This window comes from Elephas maximus, chromosome 12 (genome assembly GCF_024166365.1).
Source record: "Elephas maximus indicus isolate mEleMax1 chromosome 12, mEleMax1 primary haplotype, whole genome shotgun sequence".
NCBI classification, from domain to species: Eukaryota; Metazoa; Chordata; class Mammalia; order Proboscidea; family Elephantidae; genus Elephas; species Elephas maximus.
Window position 1 is genome coordinate 36,809,288 of NC_064830.1, and position 26,584 is coordinate 36,835,871.

Below are 26,584 nucleotides of genomic sequence, written 5' to 3' on the forward strand. Positions count from 1 at the left end.
CCAGAAACTCGAGGCTGCTCTTAATTTATTCCAATGAATAAATTCTGGGATAAAACAAAACAAAAAAAACCTCACCTGTCAGGAAAGGAGGAGAAGACTGGTGAGAGAGAGACAGGCAAAGAAGGAAATCCCAGAAGGTTCCCTGCTGCCTGTGAGATGAGGAAAGATAGAAAGGCTTGTGGGAGAGAGAACCCAGAGTCAGATATCTGAGGTTTCTTAGCTATCTCTTAGAGGTAACAGCAAAAATACCTTAGTGAATAACAGTTTATTTTAAAGTACATGTTTACTAGATGAAGGTCACAGATGCACTATAACCTGCTGCTATCCGTCAAGTAGCACCCATTCTAAACCTTGAACAATTTTACTCTGCATGTTGGACATTTCCATAAGGCCTGGATTTAAGCTTATTTATTTTAACCTACTATTCGACCCAGCTCTTCTTTTCAAAAAACCTCACATACCCCTCTTTCTCCTACCCTCGAACAACTAATCCCTTTAACCACTGATCATGACATTTTTGAACTGCAAAGCATTTGGGGCTGTCAAATGCTATTTAGAAAGGAAGGAAAAAAGAATCAACTTGTAAATATATATACAATGTAGATGTGGGAAATAAAGTGTAGGGGGTCTAACTAGAATTAAATAGGGTGTGACTCTCTTTGCTCTTAAAAGAATCAGCAAATTTACATTTGTCACAGATCGAAAGGCTGAAACACTGTTCAAACCTGCTTTTAAGATGTTATTCCGCTTTCTAAAGATCAAAGAAAACAAGCAAGTGACAGGAAAAGAATGAAGGCCCTTTTCAACTGCCTGTTTCATTCCCACATAATGTAAATAATGCGTAAGTAGCCACTCCACTGCAGTGAAGCTATAAGTTTTTTGTTTGTTTGAATAAAAAAACTATTCCCTCTCTCAAATTTCTCTTAGGGCCCAGAATTTTACCTTATGCACTGGACTAACAAGTTTATTTTGGCAATACTTAAGCACCTTAACTCACCCTTAAATCAGTCCTCTGAAAATGACAAACTCTTTGGAAAACGCTGTTCTGGAGAAGGGGAGGGTTAGCTAGCTGCAGGGTGCCCTCTTGTGGCCCAGAGGAGTGACTGGACTCTTTTTCTGCATCTGAAGAGCACAGCATTGGATGGAGTGAGTCTCATGAAGGTCTAATCTACCAAAGTAAAATAATCTCCAGAAGCAAGCAGTTAATTACATGTTGTAGATCTGTTCAGTTATTTTCTAGGATCAAAGTCCATACTAAGTTAGGTATTACAGAACTTGACAAAGATGTGACCACAGGGGCTTTCGTAACCCAAGTTTTCTAAATATTCATTAGGTATATGGAAAAGCTAAGTATTTTTGATATCTTAAAATATGTAATGGTGAGATTAAATGGTGCGTGCAAAGAAAATTATATATTAACAAGATTGATAAAATCCATTAAAAAATTTAGAGTACCTACTATGTGCTAGGCATTCAAAGCTAACAACCTATAAGGGAGAGAGAGAAACACAGAACAAATAAACTATGACCAGTAATATAATAAAAGTATGTACAAAAAACTATGAAAAGTCAGATGAGGAAGTAATTAATTTTACTGCAGATAGCAATAGGACGACAGATAAGAGTCTTTTCAGTAGTCTCACAGAGGATTAAGAGTTTATTAAGCAAAAAGCTATGGGTGAACAACACAGATTTTACAAGGGAGAATAGTGAACAGACAAGTGTCGCTAAAGCAAAGGTAGCACACATAAAAAATACAGGACAAGGGTAAAGAGTTTTCTTCCGAGCAAAGTTAATTACGGTTCATTACCAAAACACAAGACATTCTCTAAACAATTCAATCAGATAACCTAGATAACCACGCTAAAAATTACTTACTGCTAATAATGAAAAACAAATAACAACAACAACAAAACTCCTTAAAATCTTAAAATCACTATAACTACAGAATTCCACGACCTAAGATTAAACCCAACATCATTTAGGACATGTAACCATCATTTTCAAGATTGATTTAAAAAAAAAAAACTCAATGGTTCAAATAAACAAAAGTAAGGTATAAATTCTTAGTATTCATAAATATTTACCTCTCCCATTCCCCGAGATTCTAATGCAAGAGCTTGAAAATCATGATTCATTTCATCCACAGATCAAACCTGCTGAATAACAAAAACAAAAATTAGTAAAAAGATACCTTAAACAACAGGCTGCATCAACTATTTTTATTATATATCACTGCTATTATTGATATTGGGATGACCAGAGATGGGCAAGAAGTGATTTATCTATGAAGACAGGTTTTCTCAAATATGTGCAAAGATAGAGCACATGATAACAAGATACAGTAAAATTTGTGGGAAAAGCTGGAGTTGAGTGTCCTTGCTGGATTATTCCGTATGCCAACAGAAACTCCTACTAAATTCCTGAGCAATGGACTAGATGGATAAAGAGTAGAAGGGAACTCAGGTATCAAAATAGTTATCATTTTCTTTTTCAGAAATTATTATTTTGCATCACAGTACAACACAAACATAACATGAAAGGGAGGTAAGTGTTCACGGGTGATCTCGAGGCAGGAGTTAAGTGCTCTCTACTATAACAAACTGGGTTAGAAGAAACTGGAAGGATGTGGGAACATGGGTGACAAGATTTCCGGACAAACCAAGGCGGATGGAGCCTCTGGTTCTGAGCGGTGAAGTGGAGGGGTGTGGGAGAGGAGGTGGGTCAACAAGGCAGACCCGGGTCTACAGAGGCAGAGGGACTGAGCTGCCTCCCCGACACCCCAGTCCCAGTATTTCCCTACCTGGCCCCCTGACCTGGGCCTCAGATAATCACCACCTGCCTCTTCACAACATGGTCATTGGCACTGACCTGTGGCATGCTGGGGATGTAGTGAAATGGCCAACAAGGCTAAGCTTAGTCACTTTGTGTGCATCTGTGCCTCACTCTGTAATGGATTAAATTGTGTCATCAAAAAGCGTGTGCTGTAAATCCTAACCCCTATACCTGTGAATCGACTCGATGGCACTGGGTTTGGTTTTTGGTTTATACCTGTGAAACAACTTGACAGCAATGGGTTTGGTTTTTATACCTGTGGAGGAGCCCTGGTGGTGTAGTGGTTAGTGTTATGGCTGCTAACCAAAAGTTCGAATTCACCAGCTGCTCCTTGGAAACCATATGGAGCAGTTCTACTCTTTTCTACAGGGTTGCTATGAGTCAGAATTCACTAGATGGCAATGGGGTTTTTTTTAATACCTGTGGTTGGAGCCCTGGTGGTGCAGTGGTTAAGAGCTCAGGCTGCTAACTAAAAGGTTGGCAGTTTGAATCCACCAACTGCTCCCTGGAAACCCTATGAGACAGTTCTACTCAGTCCTGTATGGCCGCTGTGAGTTGGAATCAGCTAAACAGCAACAGATTTTCTGGTTGTTAGACCTATGGTTGGAGCCCTGGTGGTGCAGTGGTTAACAGCTTGGCTGCTAACCAAAAGGCCAGCCATTAGAATCCACCAGCCTCTCCTTGGAAACCCTATGGGGCAGTTCTACTCTGGTTTATACCTTTGGTTATAAACCTATCTGGGAATGGGTCTCCCTTGCTGAATGTTATATTAATGTAGCAGTATTAGTGTGGGGTGTGCCTTAACTCAATCTGGTTTGAAATATAAAAGAACAGATTAAGTACACAGTAAAGAAGCAGGCATGGGGGAAGATAGACGCCACGCCACACCACATGAGATCTCCAAGGAACCAAGAAACACAATCTGAAAAGAGACAAGGACCCCCGCCCAGAGCCAAAAGAGAGCGAAAGCTTTCCCCTAGAGCCACATCCTGGGTTCGGATTTCTAGCCTCCTAAGCTGTGAGAAAATAAATTTGTTTCTTAAAGCCCCCCCCACCAAAAAAATTATTTTGCATCATTTAATACTTTTCACAGTTAATATTTTCAAAATTTCCTGGCCTTTCAATATTTGCAGCTCTTACACCAATGATAAATAAAAACAAATTTCACTGCAAATATTTAAGTAGTAAAATATACTCAATAGAAGTTACCCAGTTCTACTTCAATGCAACACATAATCTGCTATGAGAGTATTAAATTTCTTGAAGAACAATTCCTTTTCTTTCTTCTCAAACTAAGTAAAAGCATGTTTTTCTATCTTGCTATTCTTAACGAATAGTTTATATTGTTTTTTATCTCTTACGTGACAAAATGTTTTGAGCCAATGGCTCTTTGCCCCCCGCACTAGCACTGCCGGAGAAAACATTTCGAGATTAAAGTCACTACAAATTCATAGCCTTCAAATGCAACTGGACCTTAGTTGTAATCCTGTTATTTTCCCTAGTCAATTTTCTCCAAAACACCACAGCATTTGACATTATGAAGCACCCCTCCCTTCTTGAAATACTTTTCACTGTTACTACTTTGTTTCTTATGAAAATTCCTCTTATCACTTCATGTTTCCAGGAGCTTCTTCACAGACTCCTATTTTCTCTCCCACCCCTTAATTCTGTCCAAGACACTGTCCTCTCTATCTCTGCCTTTTATCCTGAGCAATCTCATCCACTCATTGCTTTAAGTGCCACAGATCTGCTTAGGACCGCACACATTCGTATTTACAAACTATATCTTCTTCCTCAAAATTCCCAATTATCTCCTTCCCTCTCCTCCCACCCCATGTACCACAGGAACATCCAGCTTACTTTCTTCCCACTTCTAACTTTAATTCTTTCCTTTCTTATACCCAATATCCAATCACTTACCAAGTCCTGTCAAGGTGACTTCCTGCCTCATTTAAATCCATCCATTTCATTCAATTCCAACTACCTCATTGTTCAGACCACTACCATCCAAAATAATCTTTTCCTGTTTTCCCATCCTGCAAACTAATCTCTAAAATGCAATGGATCATCTTTCTGAATCATATAATTTGATCATGTGACTCCAAATCCCTTAACGGGGCTTACGTGGAGAACCATCAGACTCAAATCATAGTGCTGGCACCTACTAGCCTGTAACTCTGGACAATGAACCTCAGCCTTCTCTTCTCAATTTCCTCATCTGAGGATAACTGTAGTGCCTGTCACATGGACTTGCTGTAAGAACTGAATTAGACGACATAAAACACTTAGAACAGTTCTTGGCACATGGACAGTCAAAGGGAGCTACTAAAAGCTCTCCGATCTTTTCATCAGATGGTGCTGGAAAAATCAGATGTCCATATGCAAAAAAAAAAAAAGAACTTTAACACACACCTCACATCTTAAAAATCAACTCAAAATAGATCATACACATAAAGGTAAAACTTAAAATTATAAAATATCTAGAAAAATACAGAAGAAGAATGTGTGACCTCATGTTTGGCAACGAATTTTTGGATCAACATCAAAAAGCACAATACATATAGGAAAAAATTGATAATTTGATCTTTATTAAAATTAAAAACTTTGCACTACAAGACACTGTTAAGAGAATGAAAAAAACAAGCCATACGCTAGGAAAAAAGTTTGCAAATAACATAGCTGATAACGGACTTGTATACAGAATATACAGAGAACTCTTTTTAAAAAACTGACAATGAGAACAAGCCCAATAAAAAAATAAGTAAAATACCTGAACAAATACTACATGGAAGAAGATATAAAGAAAGCAAATAAGCATATGAAAAGATGCTCAACATCATTGCTCTTTAGGGAAATGCAAATTAAAGACTATAATGAGATGCATCTACACATCTATTAGAAGCCTCTGAGTGGAGCAAACTGGTTAAGTATGCCACTACTAGTCACAAGGCTGGCGGTTCAAACCTCTCCAGAGGCATCTCGGAAGACAGGTCTGGTGATCCGCTTCTGAAAGGTTACAGCCTTGAAAACCCTATGGAGCAGCTCCACTCTGCATATATGGGGTTGCCATGAATCAGAAGTGACTCAACAGCAAGTAACAACAACAAAGACATCTATTAGGATAGCTAAAATTAGCCACATAAGATAAAACTATCAGTATCTTCTGGTCCGGAGCAAAGGGAAGTAGAAGAAAGTAAAGACTCAGGGGAGCGAGTCCAAAAGACTAACTGACCATATGAATCACAGCCTACACGACCTCAAGTCCAGAAGAACTAGATGGTGCCTGGCTACCACTACTAACCGCTCTGACTGGGATTACAACAGGGGTCCCAGACAGAGTGGGAGAAAAATGTAGAACAAATGATCAAATTCACAAAAAAGACCAGACTTATTGGTCTGACAGGAGGAACCCCTGAGACTATGGGCCTTGGGCACCCTTCTAACTCAGAACTGAAGCCACTCCTGAAGTTCACCTTTCAACCGAATATTAACCCACCCACTGCCGTCGAGTCAATTCTGACTCATAGTGACCTTAAAGGACAGAGTAGAACTGCCCCATAGAGTTTCCAAGGAGCGCCTGGTGGATCTGAAGTGCTGACCTTTTGGTTACCAGATGTAGCACTTAACCACTACGCCACCAGGGTTTCCAACCAAATACTAATACTAGGCAGGCCTATAAAACAAACAATACTACATGTGAGGAATATGCTTCTTAGATCAATCAAGTATATGACATCAAATGGGCAACACCTGCCTAAAAATAAAAATGAGAAGGTGGGAAGGGACAGGAAAACTGGACGAATGGAACTGGGGGAACTTGGGATATGAAGGAAAGGGAGAGGGTGCTGACATACTGTGGAATTGCAACCAATGCCATCAAACAGTTCGTGTATAAATTTTTCAATGAAAAATTAATTTGCTCTGTAAACTTTCACCTAAAGCACAAGAAAAAAAATTGTCACATTAAAAAAAAAAAGGAATAGCTAAAATTCAAGAGCAGGAAAAAAATAAAAAATAAAAAACCTGGAAAGAATGCGAACGTAGAGTAACAGCAACTCTAATCACTGGTGGGAATGTAAAATGACGGACACTTTGGAAAACAGTTTGACAGTTTCTTAAAAAGTTAAACACACCATAAAAAAAACCAAACCCGTTGCCATCAAGTTGATTCTGACTCATAGAGATCCTCAAGGACAGAGCAGAACTGCCCCACAGGGTTCCAAGGAGCATGTGGTGGATTTGAACTTTCGACCTTTTGGTTAGCAGCTGTAGCTCTTAACCACTACGCCACCAGAGTTTCCAAACACACCATATAACCCACCAATTCCACTCCTAAGTATTCTACCCAAGTGAAATGAAAATGTTCACACAAAACCTATATAAATATTTATAGTAGCTTTATTCCACAAGCTAAATGTCCTTCAATAGATGAATGTATTTTTAAAAAAAAAAAAAAGAGAGAGAAACTGAGACCCAGGCTGACAGATTCCTCTAAGTATACAGGAAATTCACAAAGGTCACTAACCAATTTGGAATGTACCCAAGAACAGGTAAAAAGGAACAAAGACATATTGGAGACACAGTGATCATAAAATCACCCCCTTGGTGACACTTGTTAACCACGAACTCACTTAAAGTTCACCGTAATCTGCTTTTTGTCCTTGTTCCCTGAGAAAATAGTCCTAAACCTCTAAAGTCTCCTAAGTAACTGAGATATTTGTACTGTGCAAATAAATGAGGGCTGGCTGGGAAACAAGCACTACCAGGTTAACCCAGGAAGAGGAACAGGCCGCTGTTGTCGGCTGCCATCAAGTCAGCGCCCAGCTCATGGCAATCCAATGCACAATGGGGTCGGACCATTGTGATCCACAGGATTTTCACTGGCTGATGCTTTTGGAAGTACATCTCCAGGTTTCTCCTCCTAGTCTGTCTTAGTCTGGAAGCGCCACTGAAACCTGTTCAGCATCATAGCAACACGTAAGCCTCCACTGACAGACAAATGGTTGCTTATGAGGTGCAGTGGCCAGGAACTGAATTCCGGGTCTCGCACATGGAAGGTAAGAATTCTTCCACTGAACCACCACAGCCCTCACTAATTACATTAAATGTTAATAAAGGCAGAGACTGTTAGAATGACTAAGACCCAACTACTGTATATGCTATCTACAAGAGATGAACTTTAAACATAAAAGCATAGATGGGTTCAAAGTAAAAAGATGTGTGGAAAAGACACAGAAGTCTAGAGTGGCTATATTAGTATCAGATAATGTAGACCTCAAAACAAAAAGTATTCTCAGAGATAAAAAGGGATATATTATAATGATAAAAGTGTTGATTAATCAGGAAGGCATAATAAATGTTTGTGTCTAGTAAAAGTTTCAAAATACATGAAGCAAAAAATGACTGAATTAAGAGAAAGACAAATTCACAATAATGTATTTCCTATGTAATTCCCATTCTACTCCCTAACTAATCTAATTACTTAACTCTTGATATCAATTCCCTTTTTCCTCCAATAAATTTAGCCAATGAAGATCAAACTGGACCTAATAATAATACAACCGTAAGTCCATAGGCTATTTAAAGTCTCATAGATGGGTCAGGTGTATACTTCAGCTTGAAGGGAGGCAGTTTCTGAGCAATATAGTAAGATCTTTCTAAATCACAAATGTTATATTCATTTTACATATTTTTGACAAGATTTAAACCAAGAGACTAAGCTACAGGTTACAGCTGTATTAGATGTGAGAAACAACAGCACTGTGGAAGAGGCATTTATTTAAAATAGATGATGGATTCAAAAGGCATTTCATAAATAGGAGTCAAATTCAAAAGTTAACTGTTATGGGGAAGGAGGAATGAAAGAAGGTGAATTTCAGATTTCTAACTTGGGTAAGTAGGTAGACAGTAATACCATTAAGAGAGTGACAGGAGGAATAAATATAATTAAGAGATCATTAGTTCAGCTTCAGAAAGCACTGAATAGTGGTTAAGTGCACCAGCTTGAGAATCAGACAGACATAGGATTAAGCCTAAGTTCCATCACTTCCTAGTACTGGGATCTTCAGCAAGTAATTAACTTCCGGAGGCCTCAATTTTCTCCTTTGTAAAGTGAGGAAAATATGATACCTCAGAAAATTCTATTAAGGAAAAAGATCACACATTTAATACATTCAGCACAATGCCCAGCACATATTAAGCACTTAGCAACATAGGTGGTTACGTTAATCTTTTTGTCATACAAGTGGGACACCTACATGGAGAAATAACAAGTACCTGGAAATGTACATCAGGTCAAGGATGAAAGAACCGTTAAAAAAAAAAAAAAAAAGATGGGAACATTTCAAAAGGACACAAGAGTCAGCTTTAAGGGGCTTCTACTAGTCAAATCAGGAAAAATTTTAATATCAAAACAAGCAATGAAGTAATGGATTATAATCTTTCGTATACTAAAAAATGTATACCAAAAATAAGTTAGGAGAGAAAGGAACACTTTTACAGTGGTTTCAACACCAACTAATTACTGTTGAAGAAATTACAGTTTTAGAAAAATCACCATTTTGCAACCATCATAGTAACTGATTCATTCTCCAATGATACACAAACGGCCAACAATCACATGAAAAGATGCTCAACATTATTAGTCATTAGGGAAATGCAAATTAAAACCGCAAGGAGGTACCACTTCACACCACCACCAGCTTCTTGGAAACCCTATGGGGCAGTTCTACTCTGTCCTATAGAGTCGCTATGAGTCGGAATGGACTGGATAGCAATGGGTATGGGTAAAATGGTTATTAAAAAAAAAAAAAAAAATGGAAAACTAGTCCAGGATTTGGAGAAAATTGAACTCACACACTGCTGGTAGGAAAGTAAAATGATTCAGTGGAAACTGGCAGTTGCTCAAAAAGTTAAACATAGCATTACCATATGACCCAGGAACTCTGCTTCTAAGTACACACCCCAAACAAAGGAAAAAAGGTATTCAAATACATGGGCTTCCATGTTCACAGCAGCACTTACTCTCAATAGCCAAAAAAAAAAAAAGTAGAAAAACAGCCCAAATGTCCATCAATAAATGGATAAACAAACTGTAGTATACACATACGATGGAACATTATCCAGCCATAAAAGGGAATGAAGTACTGATACTAATTACAACATGAATGAACCTTGAAAACACTATGCGAAGTAAAAGAAGCCAATCACAGGTCACATACTGTACGATGCCATTTATATAAAATATCCAGAGCAGGTAAAACCTTAGACAGAATGCAGATTGGTAGTTGCCAGATGTAAAGAGGGGGGAGGATGGGGAACAGCTGCTTAATGGATACAGCACTTCTTTTGGGGTTTTAGAGCTATAAAGAGGTGGTAGCTGCACAACACTTTGAACTTAATAAATGCCGCTAAATTTTTTACTTAAAAATAGTTAATTCTAGCTGGTAATAGGGAACCCAGGGTTGAGAAGAGAGTGTTGACATGTCGTGGGGTTGTTAACCAATGTCATAGAACAATGTGTGTACTATTTAATGAGAAACTAGTTTGTTCTGTAAACCTTCATCCGAAGTACAATAAAAAAATAAGAAAAAAATAACTGAATTAATATCATGTTAAAGTAGTATACAATTACCTTGACTTGATCTGAAATAAATGGTGTGCTAAGGTTTCAATTGCTACAAATGACAAGATAAATGTAAAAGCGCCAGCTAAACTATAAAACGCTAAAGGTACCACAGTCGTTAAATTTATCTGTAAAATAGGAATTTAAAAAAATGTATTTTTGTTTTTAAATGTAGAATTTTTTTTAGCTTATAAGACTGGTATATGCTTTTTGCTGAAAATTTGAATGTTTCCTATAGAAAGGAAAAAAACTACTCTCAAAGCCTGCTACTACGATCATTTTGATGTTTTCTTCAGGTTTTTTCTCAGCACATTAGAATATAAATTGTGATCATAGAGTTAGATGTTACGTGTATTCTTCGAAATTTGACTTTAATGTTTATATGATAACCCATTATGTCTCTTCATACATGATTTAACCATTTACCTGTTACTGGACATTTAGGTTGGTTTCAACATTTTGTAATTTTACATTTAAGTACATAAAGATTCCTAACTGAACTCCTTTCCAGTTGAAATATTTCTGAAATTAAATTTGATCTTAACTGATTCAGGCAGGAATCAATGGATACTAAAGCTGGTGGATGGAAGTTTGATGAGGAACAAGGATATTTAAACAGTCTGATTGTTATTTCCTTATCAACAATGTATTAAATACAAATTTGAAAAAAGTAACTTTCTAGAGATGAAACCAAGGGACACCACCTTACCCAAGTAATGAAAGTTAACATCATCAGTAATGGGACCAACAGAGTACAAAACATTACAAACTGACCTTGTGTGCCCCCTGTTGGGAAGCACTAGAAAGAACACAACATCATTTGTTATTCCTAAATGTATAATCTCAATCAAATCATTAGAAAATGTCAGATGAATTCAAATTGGGGGACAGTCTATAAACTATTTTATATAGCTCTTCAAAATGTCAATGTTGTGAAAGACAAAGAAAGGATAAAAACTGTTCCAAATAAAGAAACCAAAGAGACATGGTAATTAAATGCAATGCATGATACTGGATCTGATGTTGGATTAGAAAAAAATTGCTGTACGACACTGAGAAACGGTGAAATTGAAATGCAGGGCCGTACATTAAATAAAATAGTGTCAATGTCACATTTCCTGAATTTGGTAACTGTACTGTGTTTGCTTAAGAGAATGTACTTCTCCTCAGAAAATAAACATCTAACATGTATTTTATCTAAGTACTAATAGATAAACGGATACCAACTCATTTGGCAGAATGACAGCTTTGAAGGTTAATATTTTTCTCCTTAAAAATGGTACTTGGTAAACTGACACAAAGGAATAGGGAAATGTGATGTGACTAACTAAATGTCCACGTGCCATCTGTTACTGTCGATCCTCGTTATTCATAGATTCAGGATTTGCGAATTGGCTGCTTGCTAAGGTTTATCTGTCGCCCCAAATCAATACATACAGCACTTCTGCAATCATTTACGAACGTTTTCAGAGCAGCAAAAAATTCTGAGTCACTCAACGTGCACATTTCCAGCTGAAGTCAAACACGGTGACACTTTTTTTTTTTTTTATCAGTTCTTATACTATAAACAAGTATCCTTTCTGTAGTCTATTTAGTACCACATTTTTCGCATTTTTTGTGCTTTTTTTTGGGTGACTTCACTGTTTAAAATGTCCCCAAAGCATAGTGCTGAAGTGCTATCTAGTGTTTCTAAGTGCAAGAAGGCTGGGATGTGCCTTATGGAGAAAATACGTCTCAGGTAAGCTTCGTTTGAGCATGAGATATAGTACTGCTGGCTGTGAGGGTCAATGTCAATGAATCAATACAGACGTCCAGAAAAAGGAAGAGGAAATTCGCCACCCTGTACGCGAGGTCACTTCAGAAAGTACTAAAGTAACATGCTTGACGAAGCTATGGAAAAGCAGCTAAATGTGTAGATTCATGAGATGACAACTAATTTTAAAAAAGCACACTGTACAGCATTGTTGTAAGACTGAAAGCTAAAAAAACTTACGGTCACATTACCTGGGGTCAGGAAAATGTTAAAACTTCTCAGCTAGTGTTTTATTATAAAGAAACAATGCATATATTTCTAAGAAATGCATATTAAATGAGCTGTCTTAAATAGAAGCACACATAAAACAAGCTTATGTATAAACTGGCAGAAATGTTGTGACCAGACGCTTGCAAGAACCTAACCCTGTATTTCCCCTAGAAGCAATCACTTGGTATTCATAAAGTCCGTGTCTGTGGTAACTTTATAGAATAAGACTGCTACAAATAGTAAGAATCAACTGTACTTATATTAGGCATTAAACTTACCTAAGGTTAAAAACCAAACCAAACTCATTGCCATTGAGTCGATTCTGATTCATAGTGGTTCTACAGGACAGAGTAGAACTGCCCTATAGGGTTTCCAAGGAGCAGCTCGTGGATTCGAACCGCTGACCTTTCGGTTAGCAGCCTATCTCTTAACCCCTGTGCCACCGAAGCTCCTATCTAAAGTTAAAAAAAAAAAAAAAAACCCAAACCCATTGCTGTCCAGTCAATTCTGATTCATAGTGCCTCTACAGACTATATCTTAGTTATATTTTCAAATACCTGTGATGGTTTTAAAATACGTTAAAAAATTCTTTGTTATGACTTCAAGAGGGGCAAAGTCTAACTGCCCTTCCCTAGACTTAGTGACTTGCTTCTAACAAATGGAGTAAAGCGGAAATCATGGTTTCCTCCTCCTCACTCACTCTTTGAACACCTGCTCTAGGGGATGTTGTGAGTAGGCTTACGCAGCCTATGGAGAGCCAGTTTCTCACATGGTGAGGAATTGGGGCCTCCTGCCAAGAGCCATGTGAGTATGCCATCTTGGAAGCATATCATCCAGCCCCATTCAAGACTTCAGATGTCTGTAGCCTCTGCTAATATCCTGACTGTAACCACATGAGAAACTCTGAGCCAGAACAACTCAGCTAAGCCACTTCCAAATTCCTGACTCACATAAACTGTGATATAATGTTTATTCTATTAAGCTGCTAAATTTGGGGGTAATTTGTTATCCAGTAATAGATAACTTATGTAATACCTAAACAGAAAGTAGTTTACAAAATAACTATTAAAAAAAAAAAAAGATTTGGGGAGCAAAGCAGATAGAGGGATTCTCCCCTCCTACTATCAGGATAAGTAAGGGAATCCTAGTCCAGATGTGTCCTGTACTTCTTAGTCATCCAATCAAAGTTCTCAGTCTGAATATGACACAAATCCATTCTAATGTCTAGTATATTCTGTTTAAACCTGCTTTGATTTCTAAATTTTCTTTAAAATTCCTTAAATGTGGACAAGGTCCATCCAAGTATTTTACAAGTACTTCAAAGGATTTCCCATACTGCTCTAGACTCTATGTCTTTTATATTCATTTTTTAGATTTAAATTGGTGATCTTTCTCTTAAATCTTATACATCATAGATCTCCCATTCAATTATGGCCTCAAATTATTCCAAGCTAGAAAGAAATGAATTCTCATTAGTAACCAATAAAAGTAAGAATGCTTAAAGTGTCTAGATCAAACGTTTTCCAAATCTAATAGCCAATCCTCTGAAAACTTTAGGCTACTGCTAACATGTTATCAGGAATCACTTAAGAATCACAACAGTTCGATCCAGAACCAGTCATGGGGATACTGCAGTATCGGGCATTGTTTTGTTCCACGGTGCTCGAGGTCACCATGAATCAGGGGGCCAACTTGGCAGCAGCTAACAACAAGAGACTAAATTTGTATTTTGGGGAAAATGTTTGCGCAACTTTCTAATCTGCTGAGACTGCCTCAAATTTAAATCCTATCACCTAGACAATGTACCCATCATACATATAATTTTGGCTTTATAATTCAATTTATAAACATATTAAATGATATCAAGCCCTGAACCCTGGGCTCAAAGTACACAGACAACACCAATTACAGTCACTTGTTTTAATCATCTATGTAAGTAACATTTACCTGTATCCTCTAGAAATAGAGTGTCCTTATTAAATGAACCATTCCATTAGGGTCAACACTTAAGATTTTTATTATGTAGAATGGAAATCGTTCTAAAATTGATTTATTATTTTGCTATCCTAAAGAAAGCAAAATGTGAGGATGGCACAGGACCAGGCAGTGTTTCGTTCTGTTGTGCACAGGTTTGCTATGAGTCAGAACCGACTCGATGGCACCTAACAACAATGACAACAAAGAAAGCATAATGGATACAATTTGATCTGTAAGACAATGTAGTAGAGTATAAGTAATATGTGATTTAGACTTAGAAGATGTGGAGCATTTGAGTTTGGGTTTCTGTAAGTCCCCCAACCCAGAAATCTTAGTTTACTTCTCTGTTGTGAGGAACAAATGAGGTAACGCACCGAGAAATATTTTCTGAGCTACTAATAAATAAGTGTTCAACATACACAGTTATCATCATTAAGAATATCATCATCAGGCTACATTCTATAAAGAAATGACACTTTCAGGCTTTTGGAACACCCAATGCTTCAATCTCTTATGTCTCCTTTCGACTTGACTTGAACATAAAGATGCCACTTCTAAACTTTCTAATTAGTTGCTTTTAATTTGCAGCAGTCCGTACCCTCAGACATCCAAGTATGGTAGACTTGTAAGAGTAAACAGAAGCTATTGCTAACACACACACAAAACACACAAAAAAGTGACAACCCTTTAGGAAGGCAATGTGGCATCATGTCTTGAACCAGTTTTTCCAACTCTGAGAGTCTATTCTAAGAACAGCACTTGAAATGTAAGAAAGCTTTATGTACAAAGACATAGTAGTGTTACATACAGATCCTAAAATTATAAACTACCTGTCCAACAATAACTAAGTGATATAGTTCATCTATAAAATGCAGTATCATGTAGCTGTTAAAAATATTTCAGTATGTAATTAAAGAAATAGTTACATAGTACTGTTAAGACTGAATGGAAACAAACCAAAGTCCATGTAGTTAAGTGATGAGATCACAATCAATTCTTTTCATCTATTTATCTGTATTTTACTACCCTTCTACAATATATCTATATAATTTATGAGCTGGAGGGGGAGATTTTTATTTTAAAAAAAGCACAAAGGAATGACATAAATTTTCTCAAGAGTAAAGCACTAGAGCTTTACTGAAGCCCCCCCCCTTTTTTTTTTGCTTACTTCCAGGTATTTTTGTCTGTGATACAAATAGATGAGGTCGTGATCTAAAAGACCTCTGGATAATCTTGAGCCATCTTCTAGATCTGTAGATCCATTCTTACTTAGCTTTCTGTAAAGGGGCAGATGGCAAAATAGGCTTTGAGGGCTATACGGTCTCCCACTACTACTCAGCTCTGCCTTTGTAGCCCAGAAGCAGCCACAGACAATATTTAAATGAATGAGTACAGCTGTGTCCCAATAAAACTTCACTTACAAACACTGAAGTTTTAATTACATATATTTTTCACATATGTCACAAAATATTGTTAGTCTTGATTTTTTTCCATCTATTTAAAAATGCAAAAACCATTCTTAGAACATGAGCCATGCAAAAAACAGGTGGTAGACCAGATTTGGCTGCAGGCCAGAGTTTGCTGGCCTTTGCTCTAGTGTATTTACGCTCCTGACTGCTCTACAAGGTATGAGAAAACCAAAAGTTAAGCATCAGAGACTAAGGGACTAGGGACCGTATCTTAGCCATCTAAATGCTCAATATATATTGAATGAAAAAGATTGTATTTTATGAAATCAACTAATGCATATAGTGACAATTTATACATATATAAACAACCTCCATATACATTAATATACAATGCTCATTTTTATAGAGCAATGATGACCAGACTCTTCCTCAGACTTTTTGTACTATGACTATTGAGTACAACTTCTCAAGGGCACTACTTCTCCAAACTGGTCTTCTTTATCTAGAAATTGCTATTACCTTTCGTTATAAATTACAAAAACAACAAAATTACTTGAAAACTTAATAGAGTCACATAAATATAAGTCAATATGCACAGAGTGTAAATTAAGCTGCTTATGAAATACTCTTGGTAGTAATCTTCCTTGGACTGTTTTTAATGAACATCATCACTGAAGGCATCCATTGCAAACATGCTAAAAACCTTAACAGTATCTTCTTCTCTTCAAAATATTACATCACATCTTCAAATTTGCAACACGGCTAATTTCTTTAGCAATGTCTTTTCTTACCTCCATGACAAAGATAAACAAAAATCCAAGTTTAGGCATTTATCGTAAACCTTTATTTTAGCCTCTAAAATCTGACATTCAAAGCTACTAATAACCATCAATACCTAGTAATCTGTTATTTCTCTGAGGCATGAACTCAACCATATGTTTTTCCAGGGGTGTTGAACAAATCACTTACCCATGACCAACATTAACAGTTTTTGATATTTTCTACTTGTTTGTCCGTGTACTTCACGGGAGAATTATATATGCTCATTTTACTAGCAAAGCAAAAACTCTTAATTATGGCAAAGAACCATATTATTGATTCAATTATACTAAGGAAAAGTCAAGTTCTATGTTTTGAGTGAAATTCAACATAAAAATTAACATTAGCAACTTACAGACTCCTAAAAAACAGAAATCGCCTTCAAAGTCCCTCAAATCTTCTAATCAAACATTTTATTCCAGCACCAATATTTAAACATTGAATAAAAATTTACCAATATTTCTGTGCAAGAATGTTTTAGCTCTTCGAGGATAAATGTCACAGAGATCTTATTCTCAAAGAGGAAAGACCGAAAAAGAAAGCATATAGTACTTACATGGTCACAAATATAAAGCAAGATTTTTTCCCCCCTAAAATCCTCTCAAGGAGAATAGCAATATATTTGAGTCATTACAAAGTCTTTGGTATTACAAGGCTTTCTCTCAATTGTTTTATTTTAAAAACAAACAAAAAAAAAACAAAGTACTGCTTAGAGAAGTTACAGCCTAAATCAATCTCAATCAATGCTTGTTTTTGATGCTTTTAGATATCACCTAAAAGACTCAGGTCAAATAAATTAAATGCAAATGGAGGTGACATAATTTAGAAAACTGATAACCCAAAAAGTGGTTTTAATGATGTCAAAGATACACTATGAAACAAGTCCCCCAAAAATGGTATTTCTAAATTAACATTACTTTCTGTGATTTAATATGTGTAATCATCCTAACACCCAGGTGTCTGTCAGATTGTCGTACTGTGGAGGCTTGCATATTGCTGTGATGCTGGGAGCTATGCCACTGGTATTTAGATAGCAGAAGGGTCACCCACGGAGGACAGGTTTCAGCTGAGCTTCTAGACTAAGACAGACTAGGAAGAAGGACCCGGCAGTCTACTTCTGAAAAGCATTAGCCAGTGAAAACCTTATGAATAGCAGCAGAACATTGTCTGATATAGTACTGGAAGATGAGCCCCCCGGGTTGGAAGGCACTCAAAAGACCACTGAAGAAGGGCTGCCTCCTCAAAGTTGAGTCGATCTTAATGACGTGGATGGAGTAAAGCTTTTGGGACTTTCATCTGCTGATGTGGCAAAACTCAAAATGAGAAGAAACAGCTGCAAGCATCCATTAATTGGAACCTAGAATGTATGATATGAATCTAGGAAAACTAGAAATCCTCAAAAATGAAATGGAACACATAAACATTGGTATCCTAGGCATCAGCGACCTGAAATGGACTGGCATTGGCCATTTTGAATCAGACAATCATATTGTCTACTATGCCAGGAATGACAGCTTAAAGAGGAATGGTGTTGCATTCATCATCAAATAGTACATTTCAAGGCCAATCCTGAAGTACAACACTGTCAGTGATAGGATAATGTCCATACACCTACAAGGAAGACCAGTTAATATGACTATTATTCAAATATATGCACCAACCAGTAAGACCAAAGATGAAGACAGTGAAGATTTTTATCAGCTGCTGCAGTCTGAAATTGATCGAACACGCAATCAAGATGAACTGATAATTACTGGTGGTTGGAATGCAAAAGTTGAAAACAAAGAAGAAGGATTGGTAGTTGGAAACTGTGGCCTCGGTGATAGGAACAATGCCGGAGATTGACAGAATTTTCCAAGACCAACGACGTCTTCATTGCAAATACCTTTTCTCACCCCCATAAACAGCAACTATACACATGGACCTCGCCAGATGGAATACACAGAAATCAAATTGACTACATCTGTTGAAAGAGACAATGGAAAAGCTCAATATCATCAGTCAGAACAAAGCCAAGGGCCGACTGTGGAAGACCATCAATTGCTCATATATAAGTTCAAGTTAAAACTGAAGAAGATCAAAGCAAGTCCATGAGAGCCAAAATACGACCTTGAATATATTCCACCTGAATTTAGAGACAATCTCAAGAACAGATTTGACACACTGAACACAAATGACTGAAAACCAGATGAGTTGTGGAATGATATCAAGGACAACATAGATGAATAAAGCAAGAGGTCACTGAAAAGACGGCAAAAGAGAGAAAAGACCAAGAAGAGACTGTGAAACTTGCTCTCAAATGTCGAGCAGCTAAAGCAAAAGGAAGAAATGATGAAGTCAAAGAAGTGAAAAGAAGATTCCAAGGGCCAGCTCAAGAAGACAAAGTATTATAATGACATGTGCAAAGAGCTGGAGTTAGAAAACCAAAAGGGAAGAACCTGTTCGGCATTTCTCAAGCTGAACGAAATGAAAAAAAAAAAAAAAAATTCAAGCCTCAAGTTGCAATAGTGAAGGATTCTATTGGGAAAGTATAAAACTATGCAGGAAGCATCCAATGATGGAAGGAATCCACAGAGTCATTGTATCAAAAAGAATTAGTCGACATTCAACCATTTCAAGAGGCAGCATATGATCAGGAACCGATTGTGCTGAGGGAGGAAATCCAAGCTGCACTGAAGGCACTGGCAAAGAACAAGGCTCCAGGAATTGACAGTATCAAATGAGATGTTTCAACAAACGGATGCAGTGCTGTAAGTGCTCACTCGTCTATGCTAAGAAATTTGGAAGACAGTTAGCTACCTGGCCAACCAACTGGAAGAGATCCATATTTATGCCTATTCCCAAGAAAGGTGATCCAACTGAATGTGGAAATCATCAAACAATATCATTAATATCACACACAAGCAAAAATTCTGCTGAAGATCATTCAAAAACTGCTGCAGGAGTGTATCAACAAGGAACTGCCAGAAATTCAGGCTGGATTCAGAAAAGGATGTGGAACAAGAGATATCATTGCTGATGTCAGATGGATCCCGGCTGAAAGCAGAGAACGCCAGAAGGATGTTTACCTGTGTTTTATTGACTATGTAAACGCATTCAACTGTGTGGATCATAACAAATTATGGATAACATTGCGAAGAATGGGAATTCCAGAACACTCAATTGTGTTCATGAGAAACCTGTACATAGATCAAGAGGAAGTTGTTCGGACAGAACAAAGCGATACTGAGTGGTTTAAAGTCAGGAAAGGTGTGCGTCAGGGTTGTATTCTTTCACCATACCTATTCAAGCTGTATCCTGAGCAAAGAATCTGAGAAGCTGGACTATATGAAGAACGGGGCATCAGGATTGGTGGAAGACTCATTAACAACCTGCATTATGCAGATGACACAACTTTGCTTGCCGAAAGTGAAGAGGACTTGAAGGACTTACTGATGAGGATCAAAGGCTACAGCCTTCACTACGGATTACACCTCAACGTAAAGAAAACAAAAATTCTCACAACTGGACCAATAAGCCACATCATGATAAAGGGAGAAAAGATTGAAGTTGTCAAGGATTTCATTTTACTTGGATCCACAATCAACAGCCATGGAAGGAGCATTTAAGAACTCAAAAGAGGCACTGCATTGGGCAAATCTGCTGCAAAGGACCTCTTTAAAGTGTTGAAAAGCAAAGATGTCACCTTGAAGACTAAGGTGCACCTGACCCAAGCCATGGTATTTTCAATCACATGATATGCATATGAAAGCTCAACAATGAATAAGGAAGACCAAAGAAGAACTGATGCCTTTGAACCGTGGTGTTGGCAAAGAATACTGAATATACCATGGACTGCCAAAAGAACGAACAAATCTGTCTTGGAAAAAGTACAACCAGAATGCTCCTTAAAAGCAAGGATGGCGAGACTGCATCTTTACATACTTTGTACATGCTGTTAGGGAGGATCAGTCCCTTGAGAAGGACTTCATGTTTGGAAAAGCATAGGGTCAGCGGAAAAGAGGAAGACCCTCAAAAAGATGGACTGACACAGTGGCTGCAACAATGGGCTCAAGCATAGCAACAATTCTAAGGACGGCACAGGACCAGGTAGTGTTTCATTTTGTGGTACATAGGGTTGCCTGGAGTCAGAACCGACTCGACGGCACCTAACAACAACAATGATCCTAACAGTGGAACAGACAGTTGTCTGCTTGTTCATGATGTCTCATGATGTAATGCAACAGCAAAGATCATCACCACCTATGAAATATTCTTGCCTTAAAAAAAAAAACTACTGAACTTCAATTTTTCTAGTCAAGCCACTAATCTAAATACTGGCTTACTGAAAATATGGAAGACAGAAAAGTCAACAGATACCACAAGAAATTAATCACTGAATTCAAAAATATGAGATATATTAAAGGAAAAATTACCTAGTTTCTCTAGTATATCTAGGACAAGAAATTTTATTAAGGCACAGGGGAGGGAAGGACCATTATAGGCTCAGACTTAAATGTTAAATGTAGTATGTAAACCTTATTTAAACCCTGATTCTAACCAACTATTGAGACTTTTTGGAGACAATAAGGAAATAAAAACATAGAGTGGGTATCAGATATTAAATAATTTTGTTAGTTATAATAACAGCAAGGATTATAGTTTTTAAAAGTCCTTATCATTCAACCTTAGAATATCAATTAACATAATCTACCAAATAAATAGAACGAAAGGAAAAAAATCACATGATCATCTTAATTGACACAAAAGGCATTTGATAAAGTCCAACACCCGTTCCTGTTAAAAACTTTCAGTAAAATAGGAATAGAAGGGAAATTCCTCAAGATAATAAAGGGCATCTATACAAAACCAACAGCCAACATCATTCTCAATGGAGAGAGGCTGAAGCATTCCCCCTGAGAAGGAGAACAAGACAAGGATGCCCTTTATCACCATTCTAAATTAACACTGTGCTGGAAGTCCTAGCTAGAGTAATAAGGCAAGAAAAAAGAAACAAAGGGAATCCAAATTGTAAAGGAATAAGTAAAACTATCCCTATTTGCAGATGATGTGATACTGTATGCAGAGAACCCCAAAGGTTCCACAAGAAAACTATTGGAACTAATAGGAATATTCAGCAGAGTAGCAGGATACCAGAGAAACACAGAAAAATCAGTTGGATTCCCATACACCAAAAAAGAGAACTTTGAAAAGGAAATCAGGAAAACAATACAATTTATTATAGCCCCTAAAAAGATAAAATACTTAGGAATAAATCCAAGCAGGGATGTAAAAGACCTATGCAAAGAAAACTACAAAACGCTACTCCAAGAAACCAAAAGAGACCTACATAAATGCAAAACCATACCATGTTCGTGAACAGGAAGACTCAACTTTGTGAAAACGTCAATTCTACCCAAAGTGATCTACAGATATAGTGCAATCCTGATTCATATCCCAGCAGCATTCTTTAACAAGCTGGCAAAACTAATTTCCAACTTTATATGGAAAGGAAAGATGTCCCAAATAAGCAAAGCATTATTGAAAAGAAAATGAGCAGAGTAAGGGTCCTCACACTACCAGATCTCAGAACCTACTATACAGCCTGGTACTAGTACAATGACAGACATCTAGGCCAACGAATGGAACAGAATCAAGAACCCAGAAGTAAATCCATCCACCTACAGTCAGCTGATCTTTGACAGAGGTCTAGAGTATACGAAATTGGGAAAGGACAGTCTTTTAAACAAACGGTACTGACAAAACTGGATGTCCATCTGTAAAAAAAAAAACAGGAGCCATATCTCACGCCATACAGAAAAACTAATTCAAAATGGATCAAAGACCTAAATATAAAACCAAAAACCTATAAAGATCATGGAAGAAAAAACAGGATCAATGCTAGAGGCCCTAATATATGACATTACCAGGATATAAACCATAACTAACTACATACAAACTCCAGAAGATAAACTAGATAACCGGGATCTTCTAAAAAATCAAACACTTATGCTCATCAAAAGACTTCACCAAAAGAGTAAAAAGAGAACCTACAAACTGGGAAAAAAAATTTGGCCATGACATATCCAACAAAGGTCTAATCTGTAAAATCTAAAAGATATCCTAACGCCTCAAAAACAAAAAGACAGTTCATTTGAAAAATAGGCAAAGGATATGAACAGACTCTTCACCAAAGAAGACATTCAGATACTCAAGTGGCTAACAGATACATGAAGAAATGCGCCAGCTCATTAGCCATTAGATAAATGCAAATTAAGACTACAATGAGATACCATCTCATCCCAACATTACTGGCTCTGATCAAAACTCAGAAAATAACAAAAGCTGGAGAGGCTGCAGGGAGACTGGAGCTCATGCAATGCTGGCAGGCATGTAAAATGGTACAACCACTATGGAAACGGATATGGCGCCTCCTTAAAAAGCTAGAAACAGAAATACCATACAATCCAGCAATCCCACTCACTGGAATACGTTCTAGAGAAATAAGAACCATCACATGAACAGACATGTGCACTGCAGCGTTATTCACAACAGCAGAAAGATGGAAATAACCTAAATGCCCATCAAAAGATAAATGGATAAACAAATTATGGTACATACACATAATGAAATGCTACGAAATGATAAAGAACAAAGATGAATCTGCGAAATACCTCACGACATGGATGAATCTGGAGGGCGTTACATTGAGTGAAATAATTCAGTCACAAAAGAGCAAATACTGTACGACCCCACTATTATAAAACCCAAGAAAAGGTTTACATGCAGAAAGAAACAATCTTTGATGGTTATGAGGGAGGTGAGAGGTGGGAAGGGAAAAATACTAACTAGATAGTAGGTAAGTGGTAACTTTGGTGAAGGTAAAGACAACACACAATATAGGAAGTCAGCACAACTTGACCACAAAATAATGTGTGTATAAATTTTTCAATGAGAAACTAATCTGTGCTGTAACCTTTCACCTAAAGCACAATAAAAGATATAAAGTCCTCATCAGTAAGAAAATCCATCTTTGCAAAGACATGTTCTCTGGGATTTCCTTTGAAATACTCTTTAAAAAGTAAAATATGGGTATAAACAAGATTCACACAATGCTGAATACAGGTGACATATTCAGCAGTTCATTACAGTATTTTCTCTACTTCTGTGTTTGAAAAGTTCTGTAATAAAGTTTAATAAAATACACACAACAAAATTAATGAATTAAAACACTAAAAAAAGAAAAAATTTCACTTAGATGACTTAAGGTTGATATAAACAACCTGGCCAAAACACTCACTGGGGAATATCAGAGTATCACCATATATTTGGCATCTCTTCCTGGTCAGGCATATACAAAGAATAAGTATATAAAAAGGAAGACGACACCTGCCGCAGTATACAGAAGAGGAGCATTTGTTTTCATAGCAATATGACAGAAGGCCCTGTGAGGCAGGTGACAATATTTTTAACAAAACATTTATAAACTGACTGAGTTAGGGTCCAAGTGTTAGATAAACTTACTTCCTAAAATCTTATTTTTGACAAAATAGTCTATGAAAAATTTTCCTAAAAACTGATTTCCAAATGAGTACCAACTTCTTCAGACTAATTTTTATCAGACAGCCGTGCCCCAAAGAGAAGTAACGATTTATTTAACACTCAACTGTATTGCACTGATCATACGAAGCGCATTCTAATTCTCACTACAATCCAGCAAAGTTGGTATTGTTTTCCTACTTCACAATAAAGGAAATTTTGGCTAATTTCTTTTTATTAGAGCTACTAAATGACAGACAATTCAATATTGTCAAGACTCCAACTGCCTCTTACTCTTGCCTATATTATTGTTGTTGTTAGTTGTCATTGAGTCAATTCCAACTCATGGGGACCTCCTGTATAGAGTAGAACTGTTCCATAAGGTTTATCAAAGCTGTGACCTTTCGGAAGCAGATCTCCAGGCCTGTCTTCCAAAGAGTCTCTGGATGGGTTTGAACTACTAGTGGAATGTTTAAACTGATGCATCACCCAGGGACTCCAAGAATAAACAATCACTGGCTGACATGTTAATTACACAACTCTCTAAAAGCTCCTCAATCTTCCCTTTTTTGCTCACACTATTTCAACCCCTAGACAGCTTTTCACCACTTATCTCTTCATGTCTAAGTTTTACAAATCCTTCAAAGTTTGGCACAAATGCAACTTTCTCCATAGAATCTATGCCAAGCAATTTTTCCTCTTGATTCCAATGGTATTTAACCGGTAATTTCCAATCTATTAATAACATAATGTGACCCATTAGACTTAAAAATTCCTCTAAATCAGAGTTAGGACTGAAAAAAATCTATCACAATTTAACAAACTGCCTGGTTACACAGTGTTCCATGAATGTTAATAGCTATGAGGGAAGAGGATCAAACAGGATATTAAGGCACTACAACAGAGAGGGAAGCCCTGGTGGCGTAGTGGTTAACCAAAAGGTCAGCAGTTCAAATCCACCAGGCGCTCCTTGGAAACGTTACGGAGCAGTTCTACTCTGTCCTATAGTTGGAATCAACTCCATGGCAATGGGTTTAGTTTCTTTGGTTTATAACAGAGAGGGAAGGAGGGAGGGAGAGAAACTGATCATCCACTATGCATCCATTAAAAAACATGAGACAGATCTACTTGTGCATATACATAGAAAAAACATTCCAGGGTATTAAGGGAAAAGCCAAGGTGAAAAACAGCCTATGTTTCTATCATTCCACTTTTGTAAAAACAGGATACAAGCACATATATACATATATGTATACATGGAAAACAATCGGAAAGAGTACCACTTAACTGTTAATAGTGGTTGGATATGATATGTACATTTTATAGTTCTTTACTGCTTGAATATTTCCTACTTGTTATATTTCTGAATGTATTTAAAATGTGCACACGTTTTTAAAAAATCACTAAATACATTTATAGTTATTATAATCAAGTTAACTTTGAAATCAACGGCTTCGTTGATTTCAAACATTTAATTAATGAATTCATTATTAATATACCATACCAAGGTAAGACTAAAAAGAAGTGATTTTTATAGTGTACCTTTAAGGAATATGTATGTTTACGACGACGTGTGTGTGTGTGTGTTTTAAGAGCAATACTAGACTTTTCCTAAAATAAACACATCTAAATATAGACTAGAATCCCTGGATGATGCAAACAGGTAATGTGCTTGGCTGCTAATAGAAAGACTGGAGGTTTGAGTCCACCCGGAGGCACCTTGGAAAAGAAGCCTGGCAATCTACTTCCAAAAATTCAGCCATTAAAACCCCTATGGAGCACAGTTCTACTGTCACACATCCTGAGTCAGAAAGGCAACTGGTGATGGTGGTGGGTACAGATGATGTCTCACAACTTATGAAGAAATGTAACAGAAAAACATCTTTTCAATAAACTAGGCTTCACGTAAAAGAAAAAAAAAAAATTCCAACTTTAGTTTGGTCTGTAAGTTTCCACGGCTTTAAGAGGCAATAAAGAAGAAGGTATACCCATGACACCTTGGGTTTTTAACAAAAGCAAAATCCAGTTTGTAGATCTAAATATTCTCTCACCATTCAATTTTAAGCAACAGCACTTACATGATTTAAGTTTTTACAAATGCTGTTTTGTCTAGGTTAGCTCTACCCTACTCTTTAATATATTCCTCAATGCATAAGAAATGGAGACAATCAAATCATACATCTAAACTCAATACACTTGACAGTACGCTGTGATAAATGTGATTTCATATTTCTAGCTTTCAAAGTACTTCTTAGCATTGTTCTTTGCTTTGTAACATATTCTTTGACAGAAGCTTAGGAAAGGAAAAAGTGAACTGGTAAAGAAAAACTGTCATCACGCCTACCATTCAAGACCATCACTGATCTGAATTCAGAAACG

The 26,584-nt window shown here is 37.0% G+C and overlaps 1 protein-coding gene across 15 annotated transcripts in view; it reads right to left on the reverse strand.

Annotated features, from left to right (window-relative positions):
* The window catches only part of PUM2 (pumilio RNA binding family member 2), a 104,118-nt gene that overhangs the window by 64,329 nt on the left and 13,205 nt on the right, over positions 1 to 26,584 (reverse strand). For 9 of the 15 annotated variants that reach the window (XM_049902665.1, XM_049902662.1, XM_049902666.1 and 6 more), the window contains exon 2: positions 2,088 to 2,156. In XM_049902665.1, the coding sequence (XP_049758622.1) occupies positions 2,088 to 2,138 (51 nt within the window). In that variant the 5' untranslated portion in view covers positions 2,139 to 2,156. Of the gene's footprint in view, positions 1 to 75; positions 970 to 997; positions 1,123 to 2,087; positions 2,160 to 26,584 lie in introns of those variants that run through there. The other 6 variants (XM_049902664.1, XM_049902667.1, XM_049902661.1 and 3 more) reach the window with 4 other exon arrangements.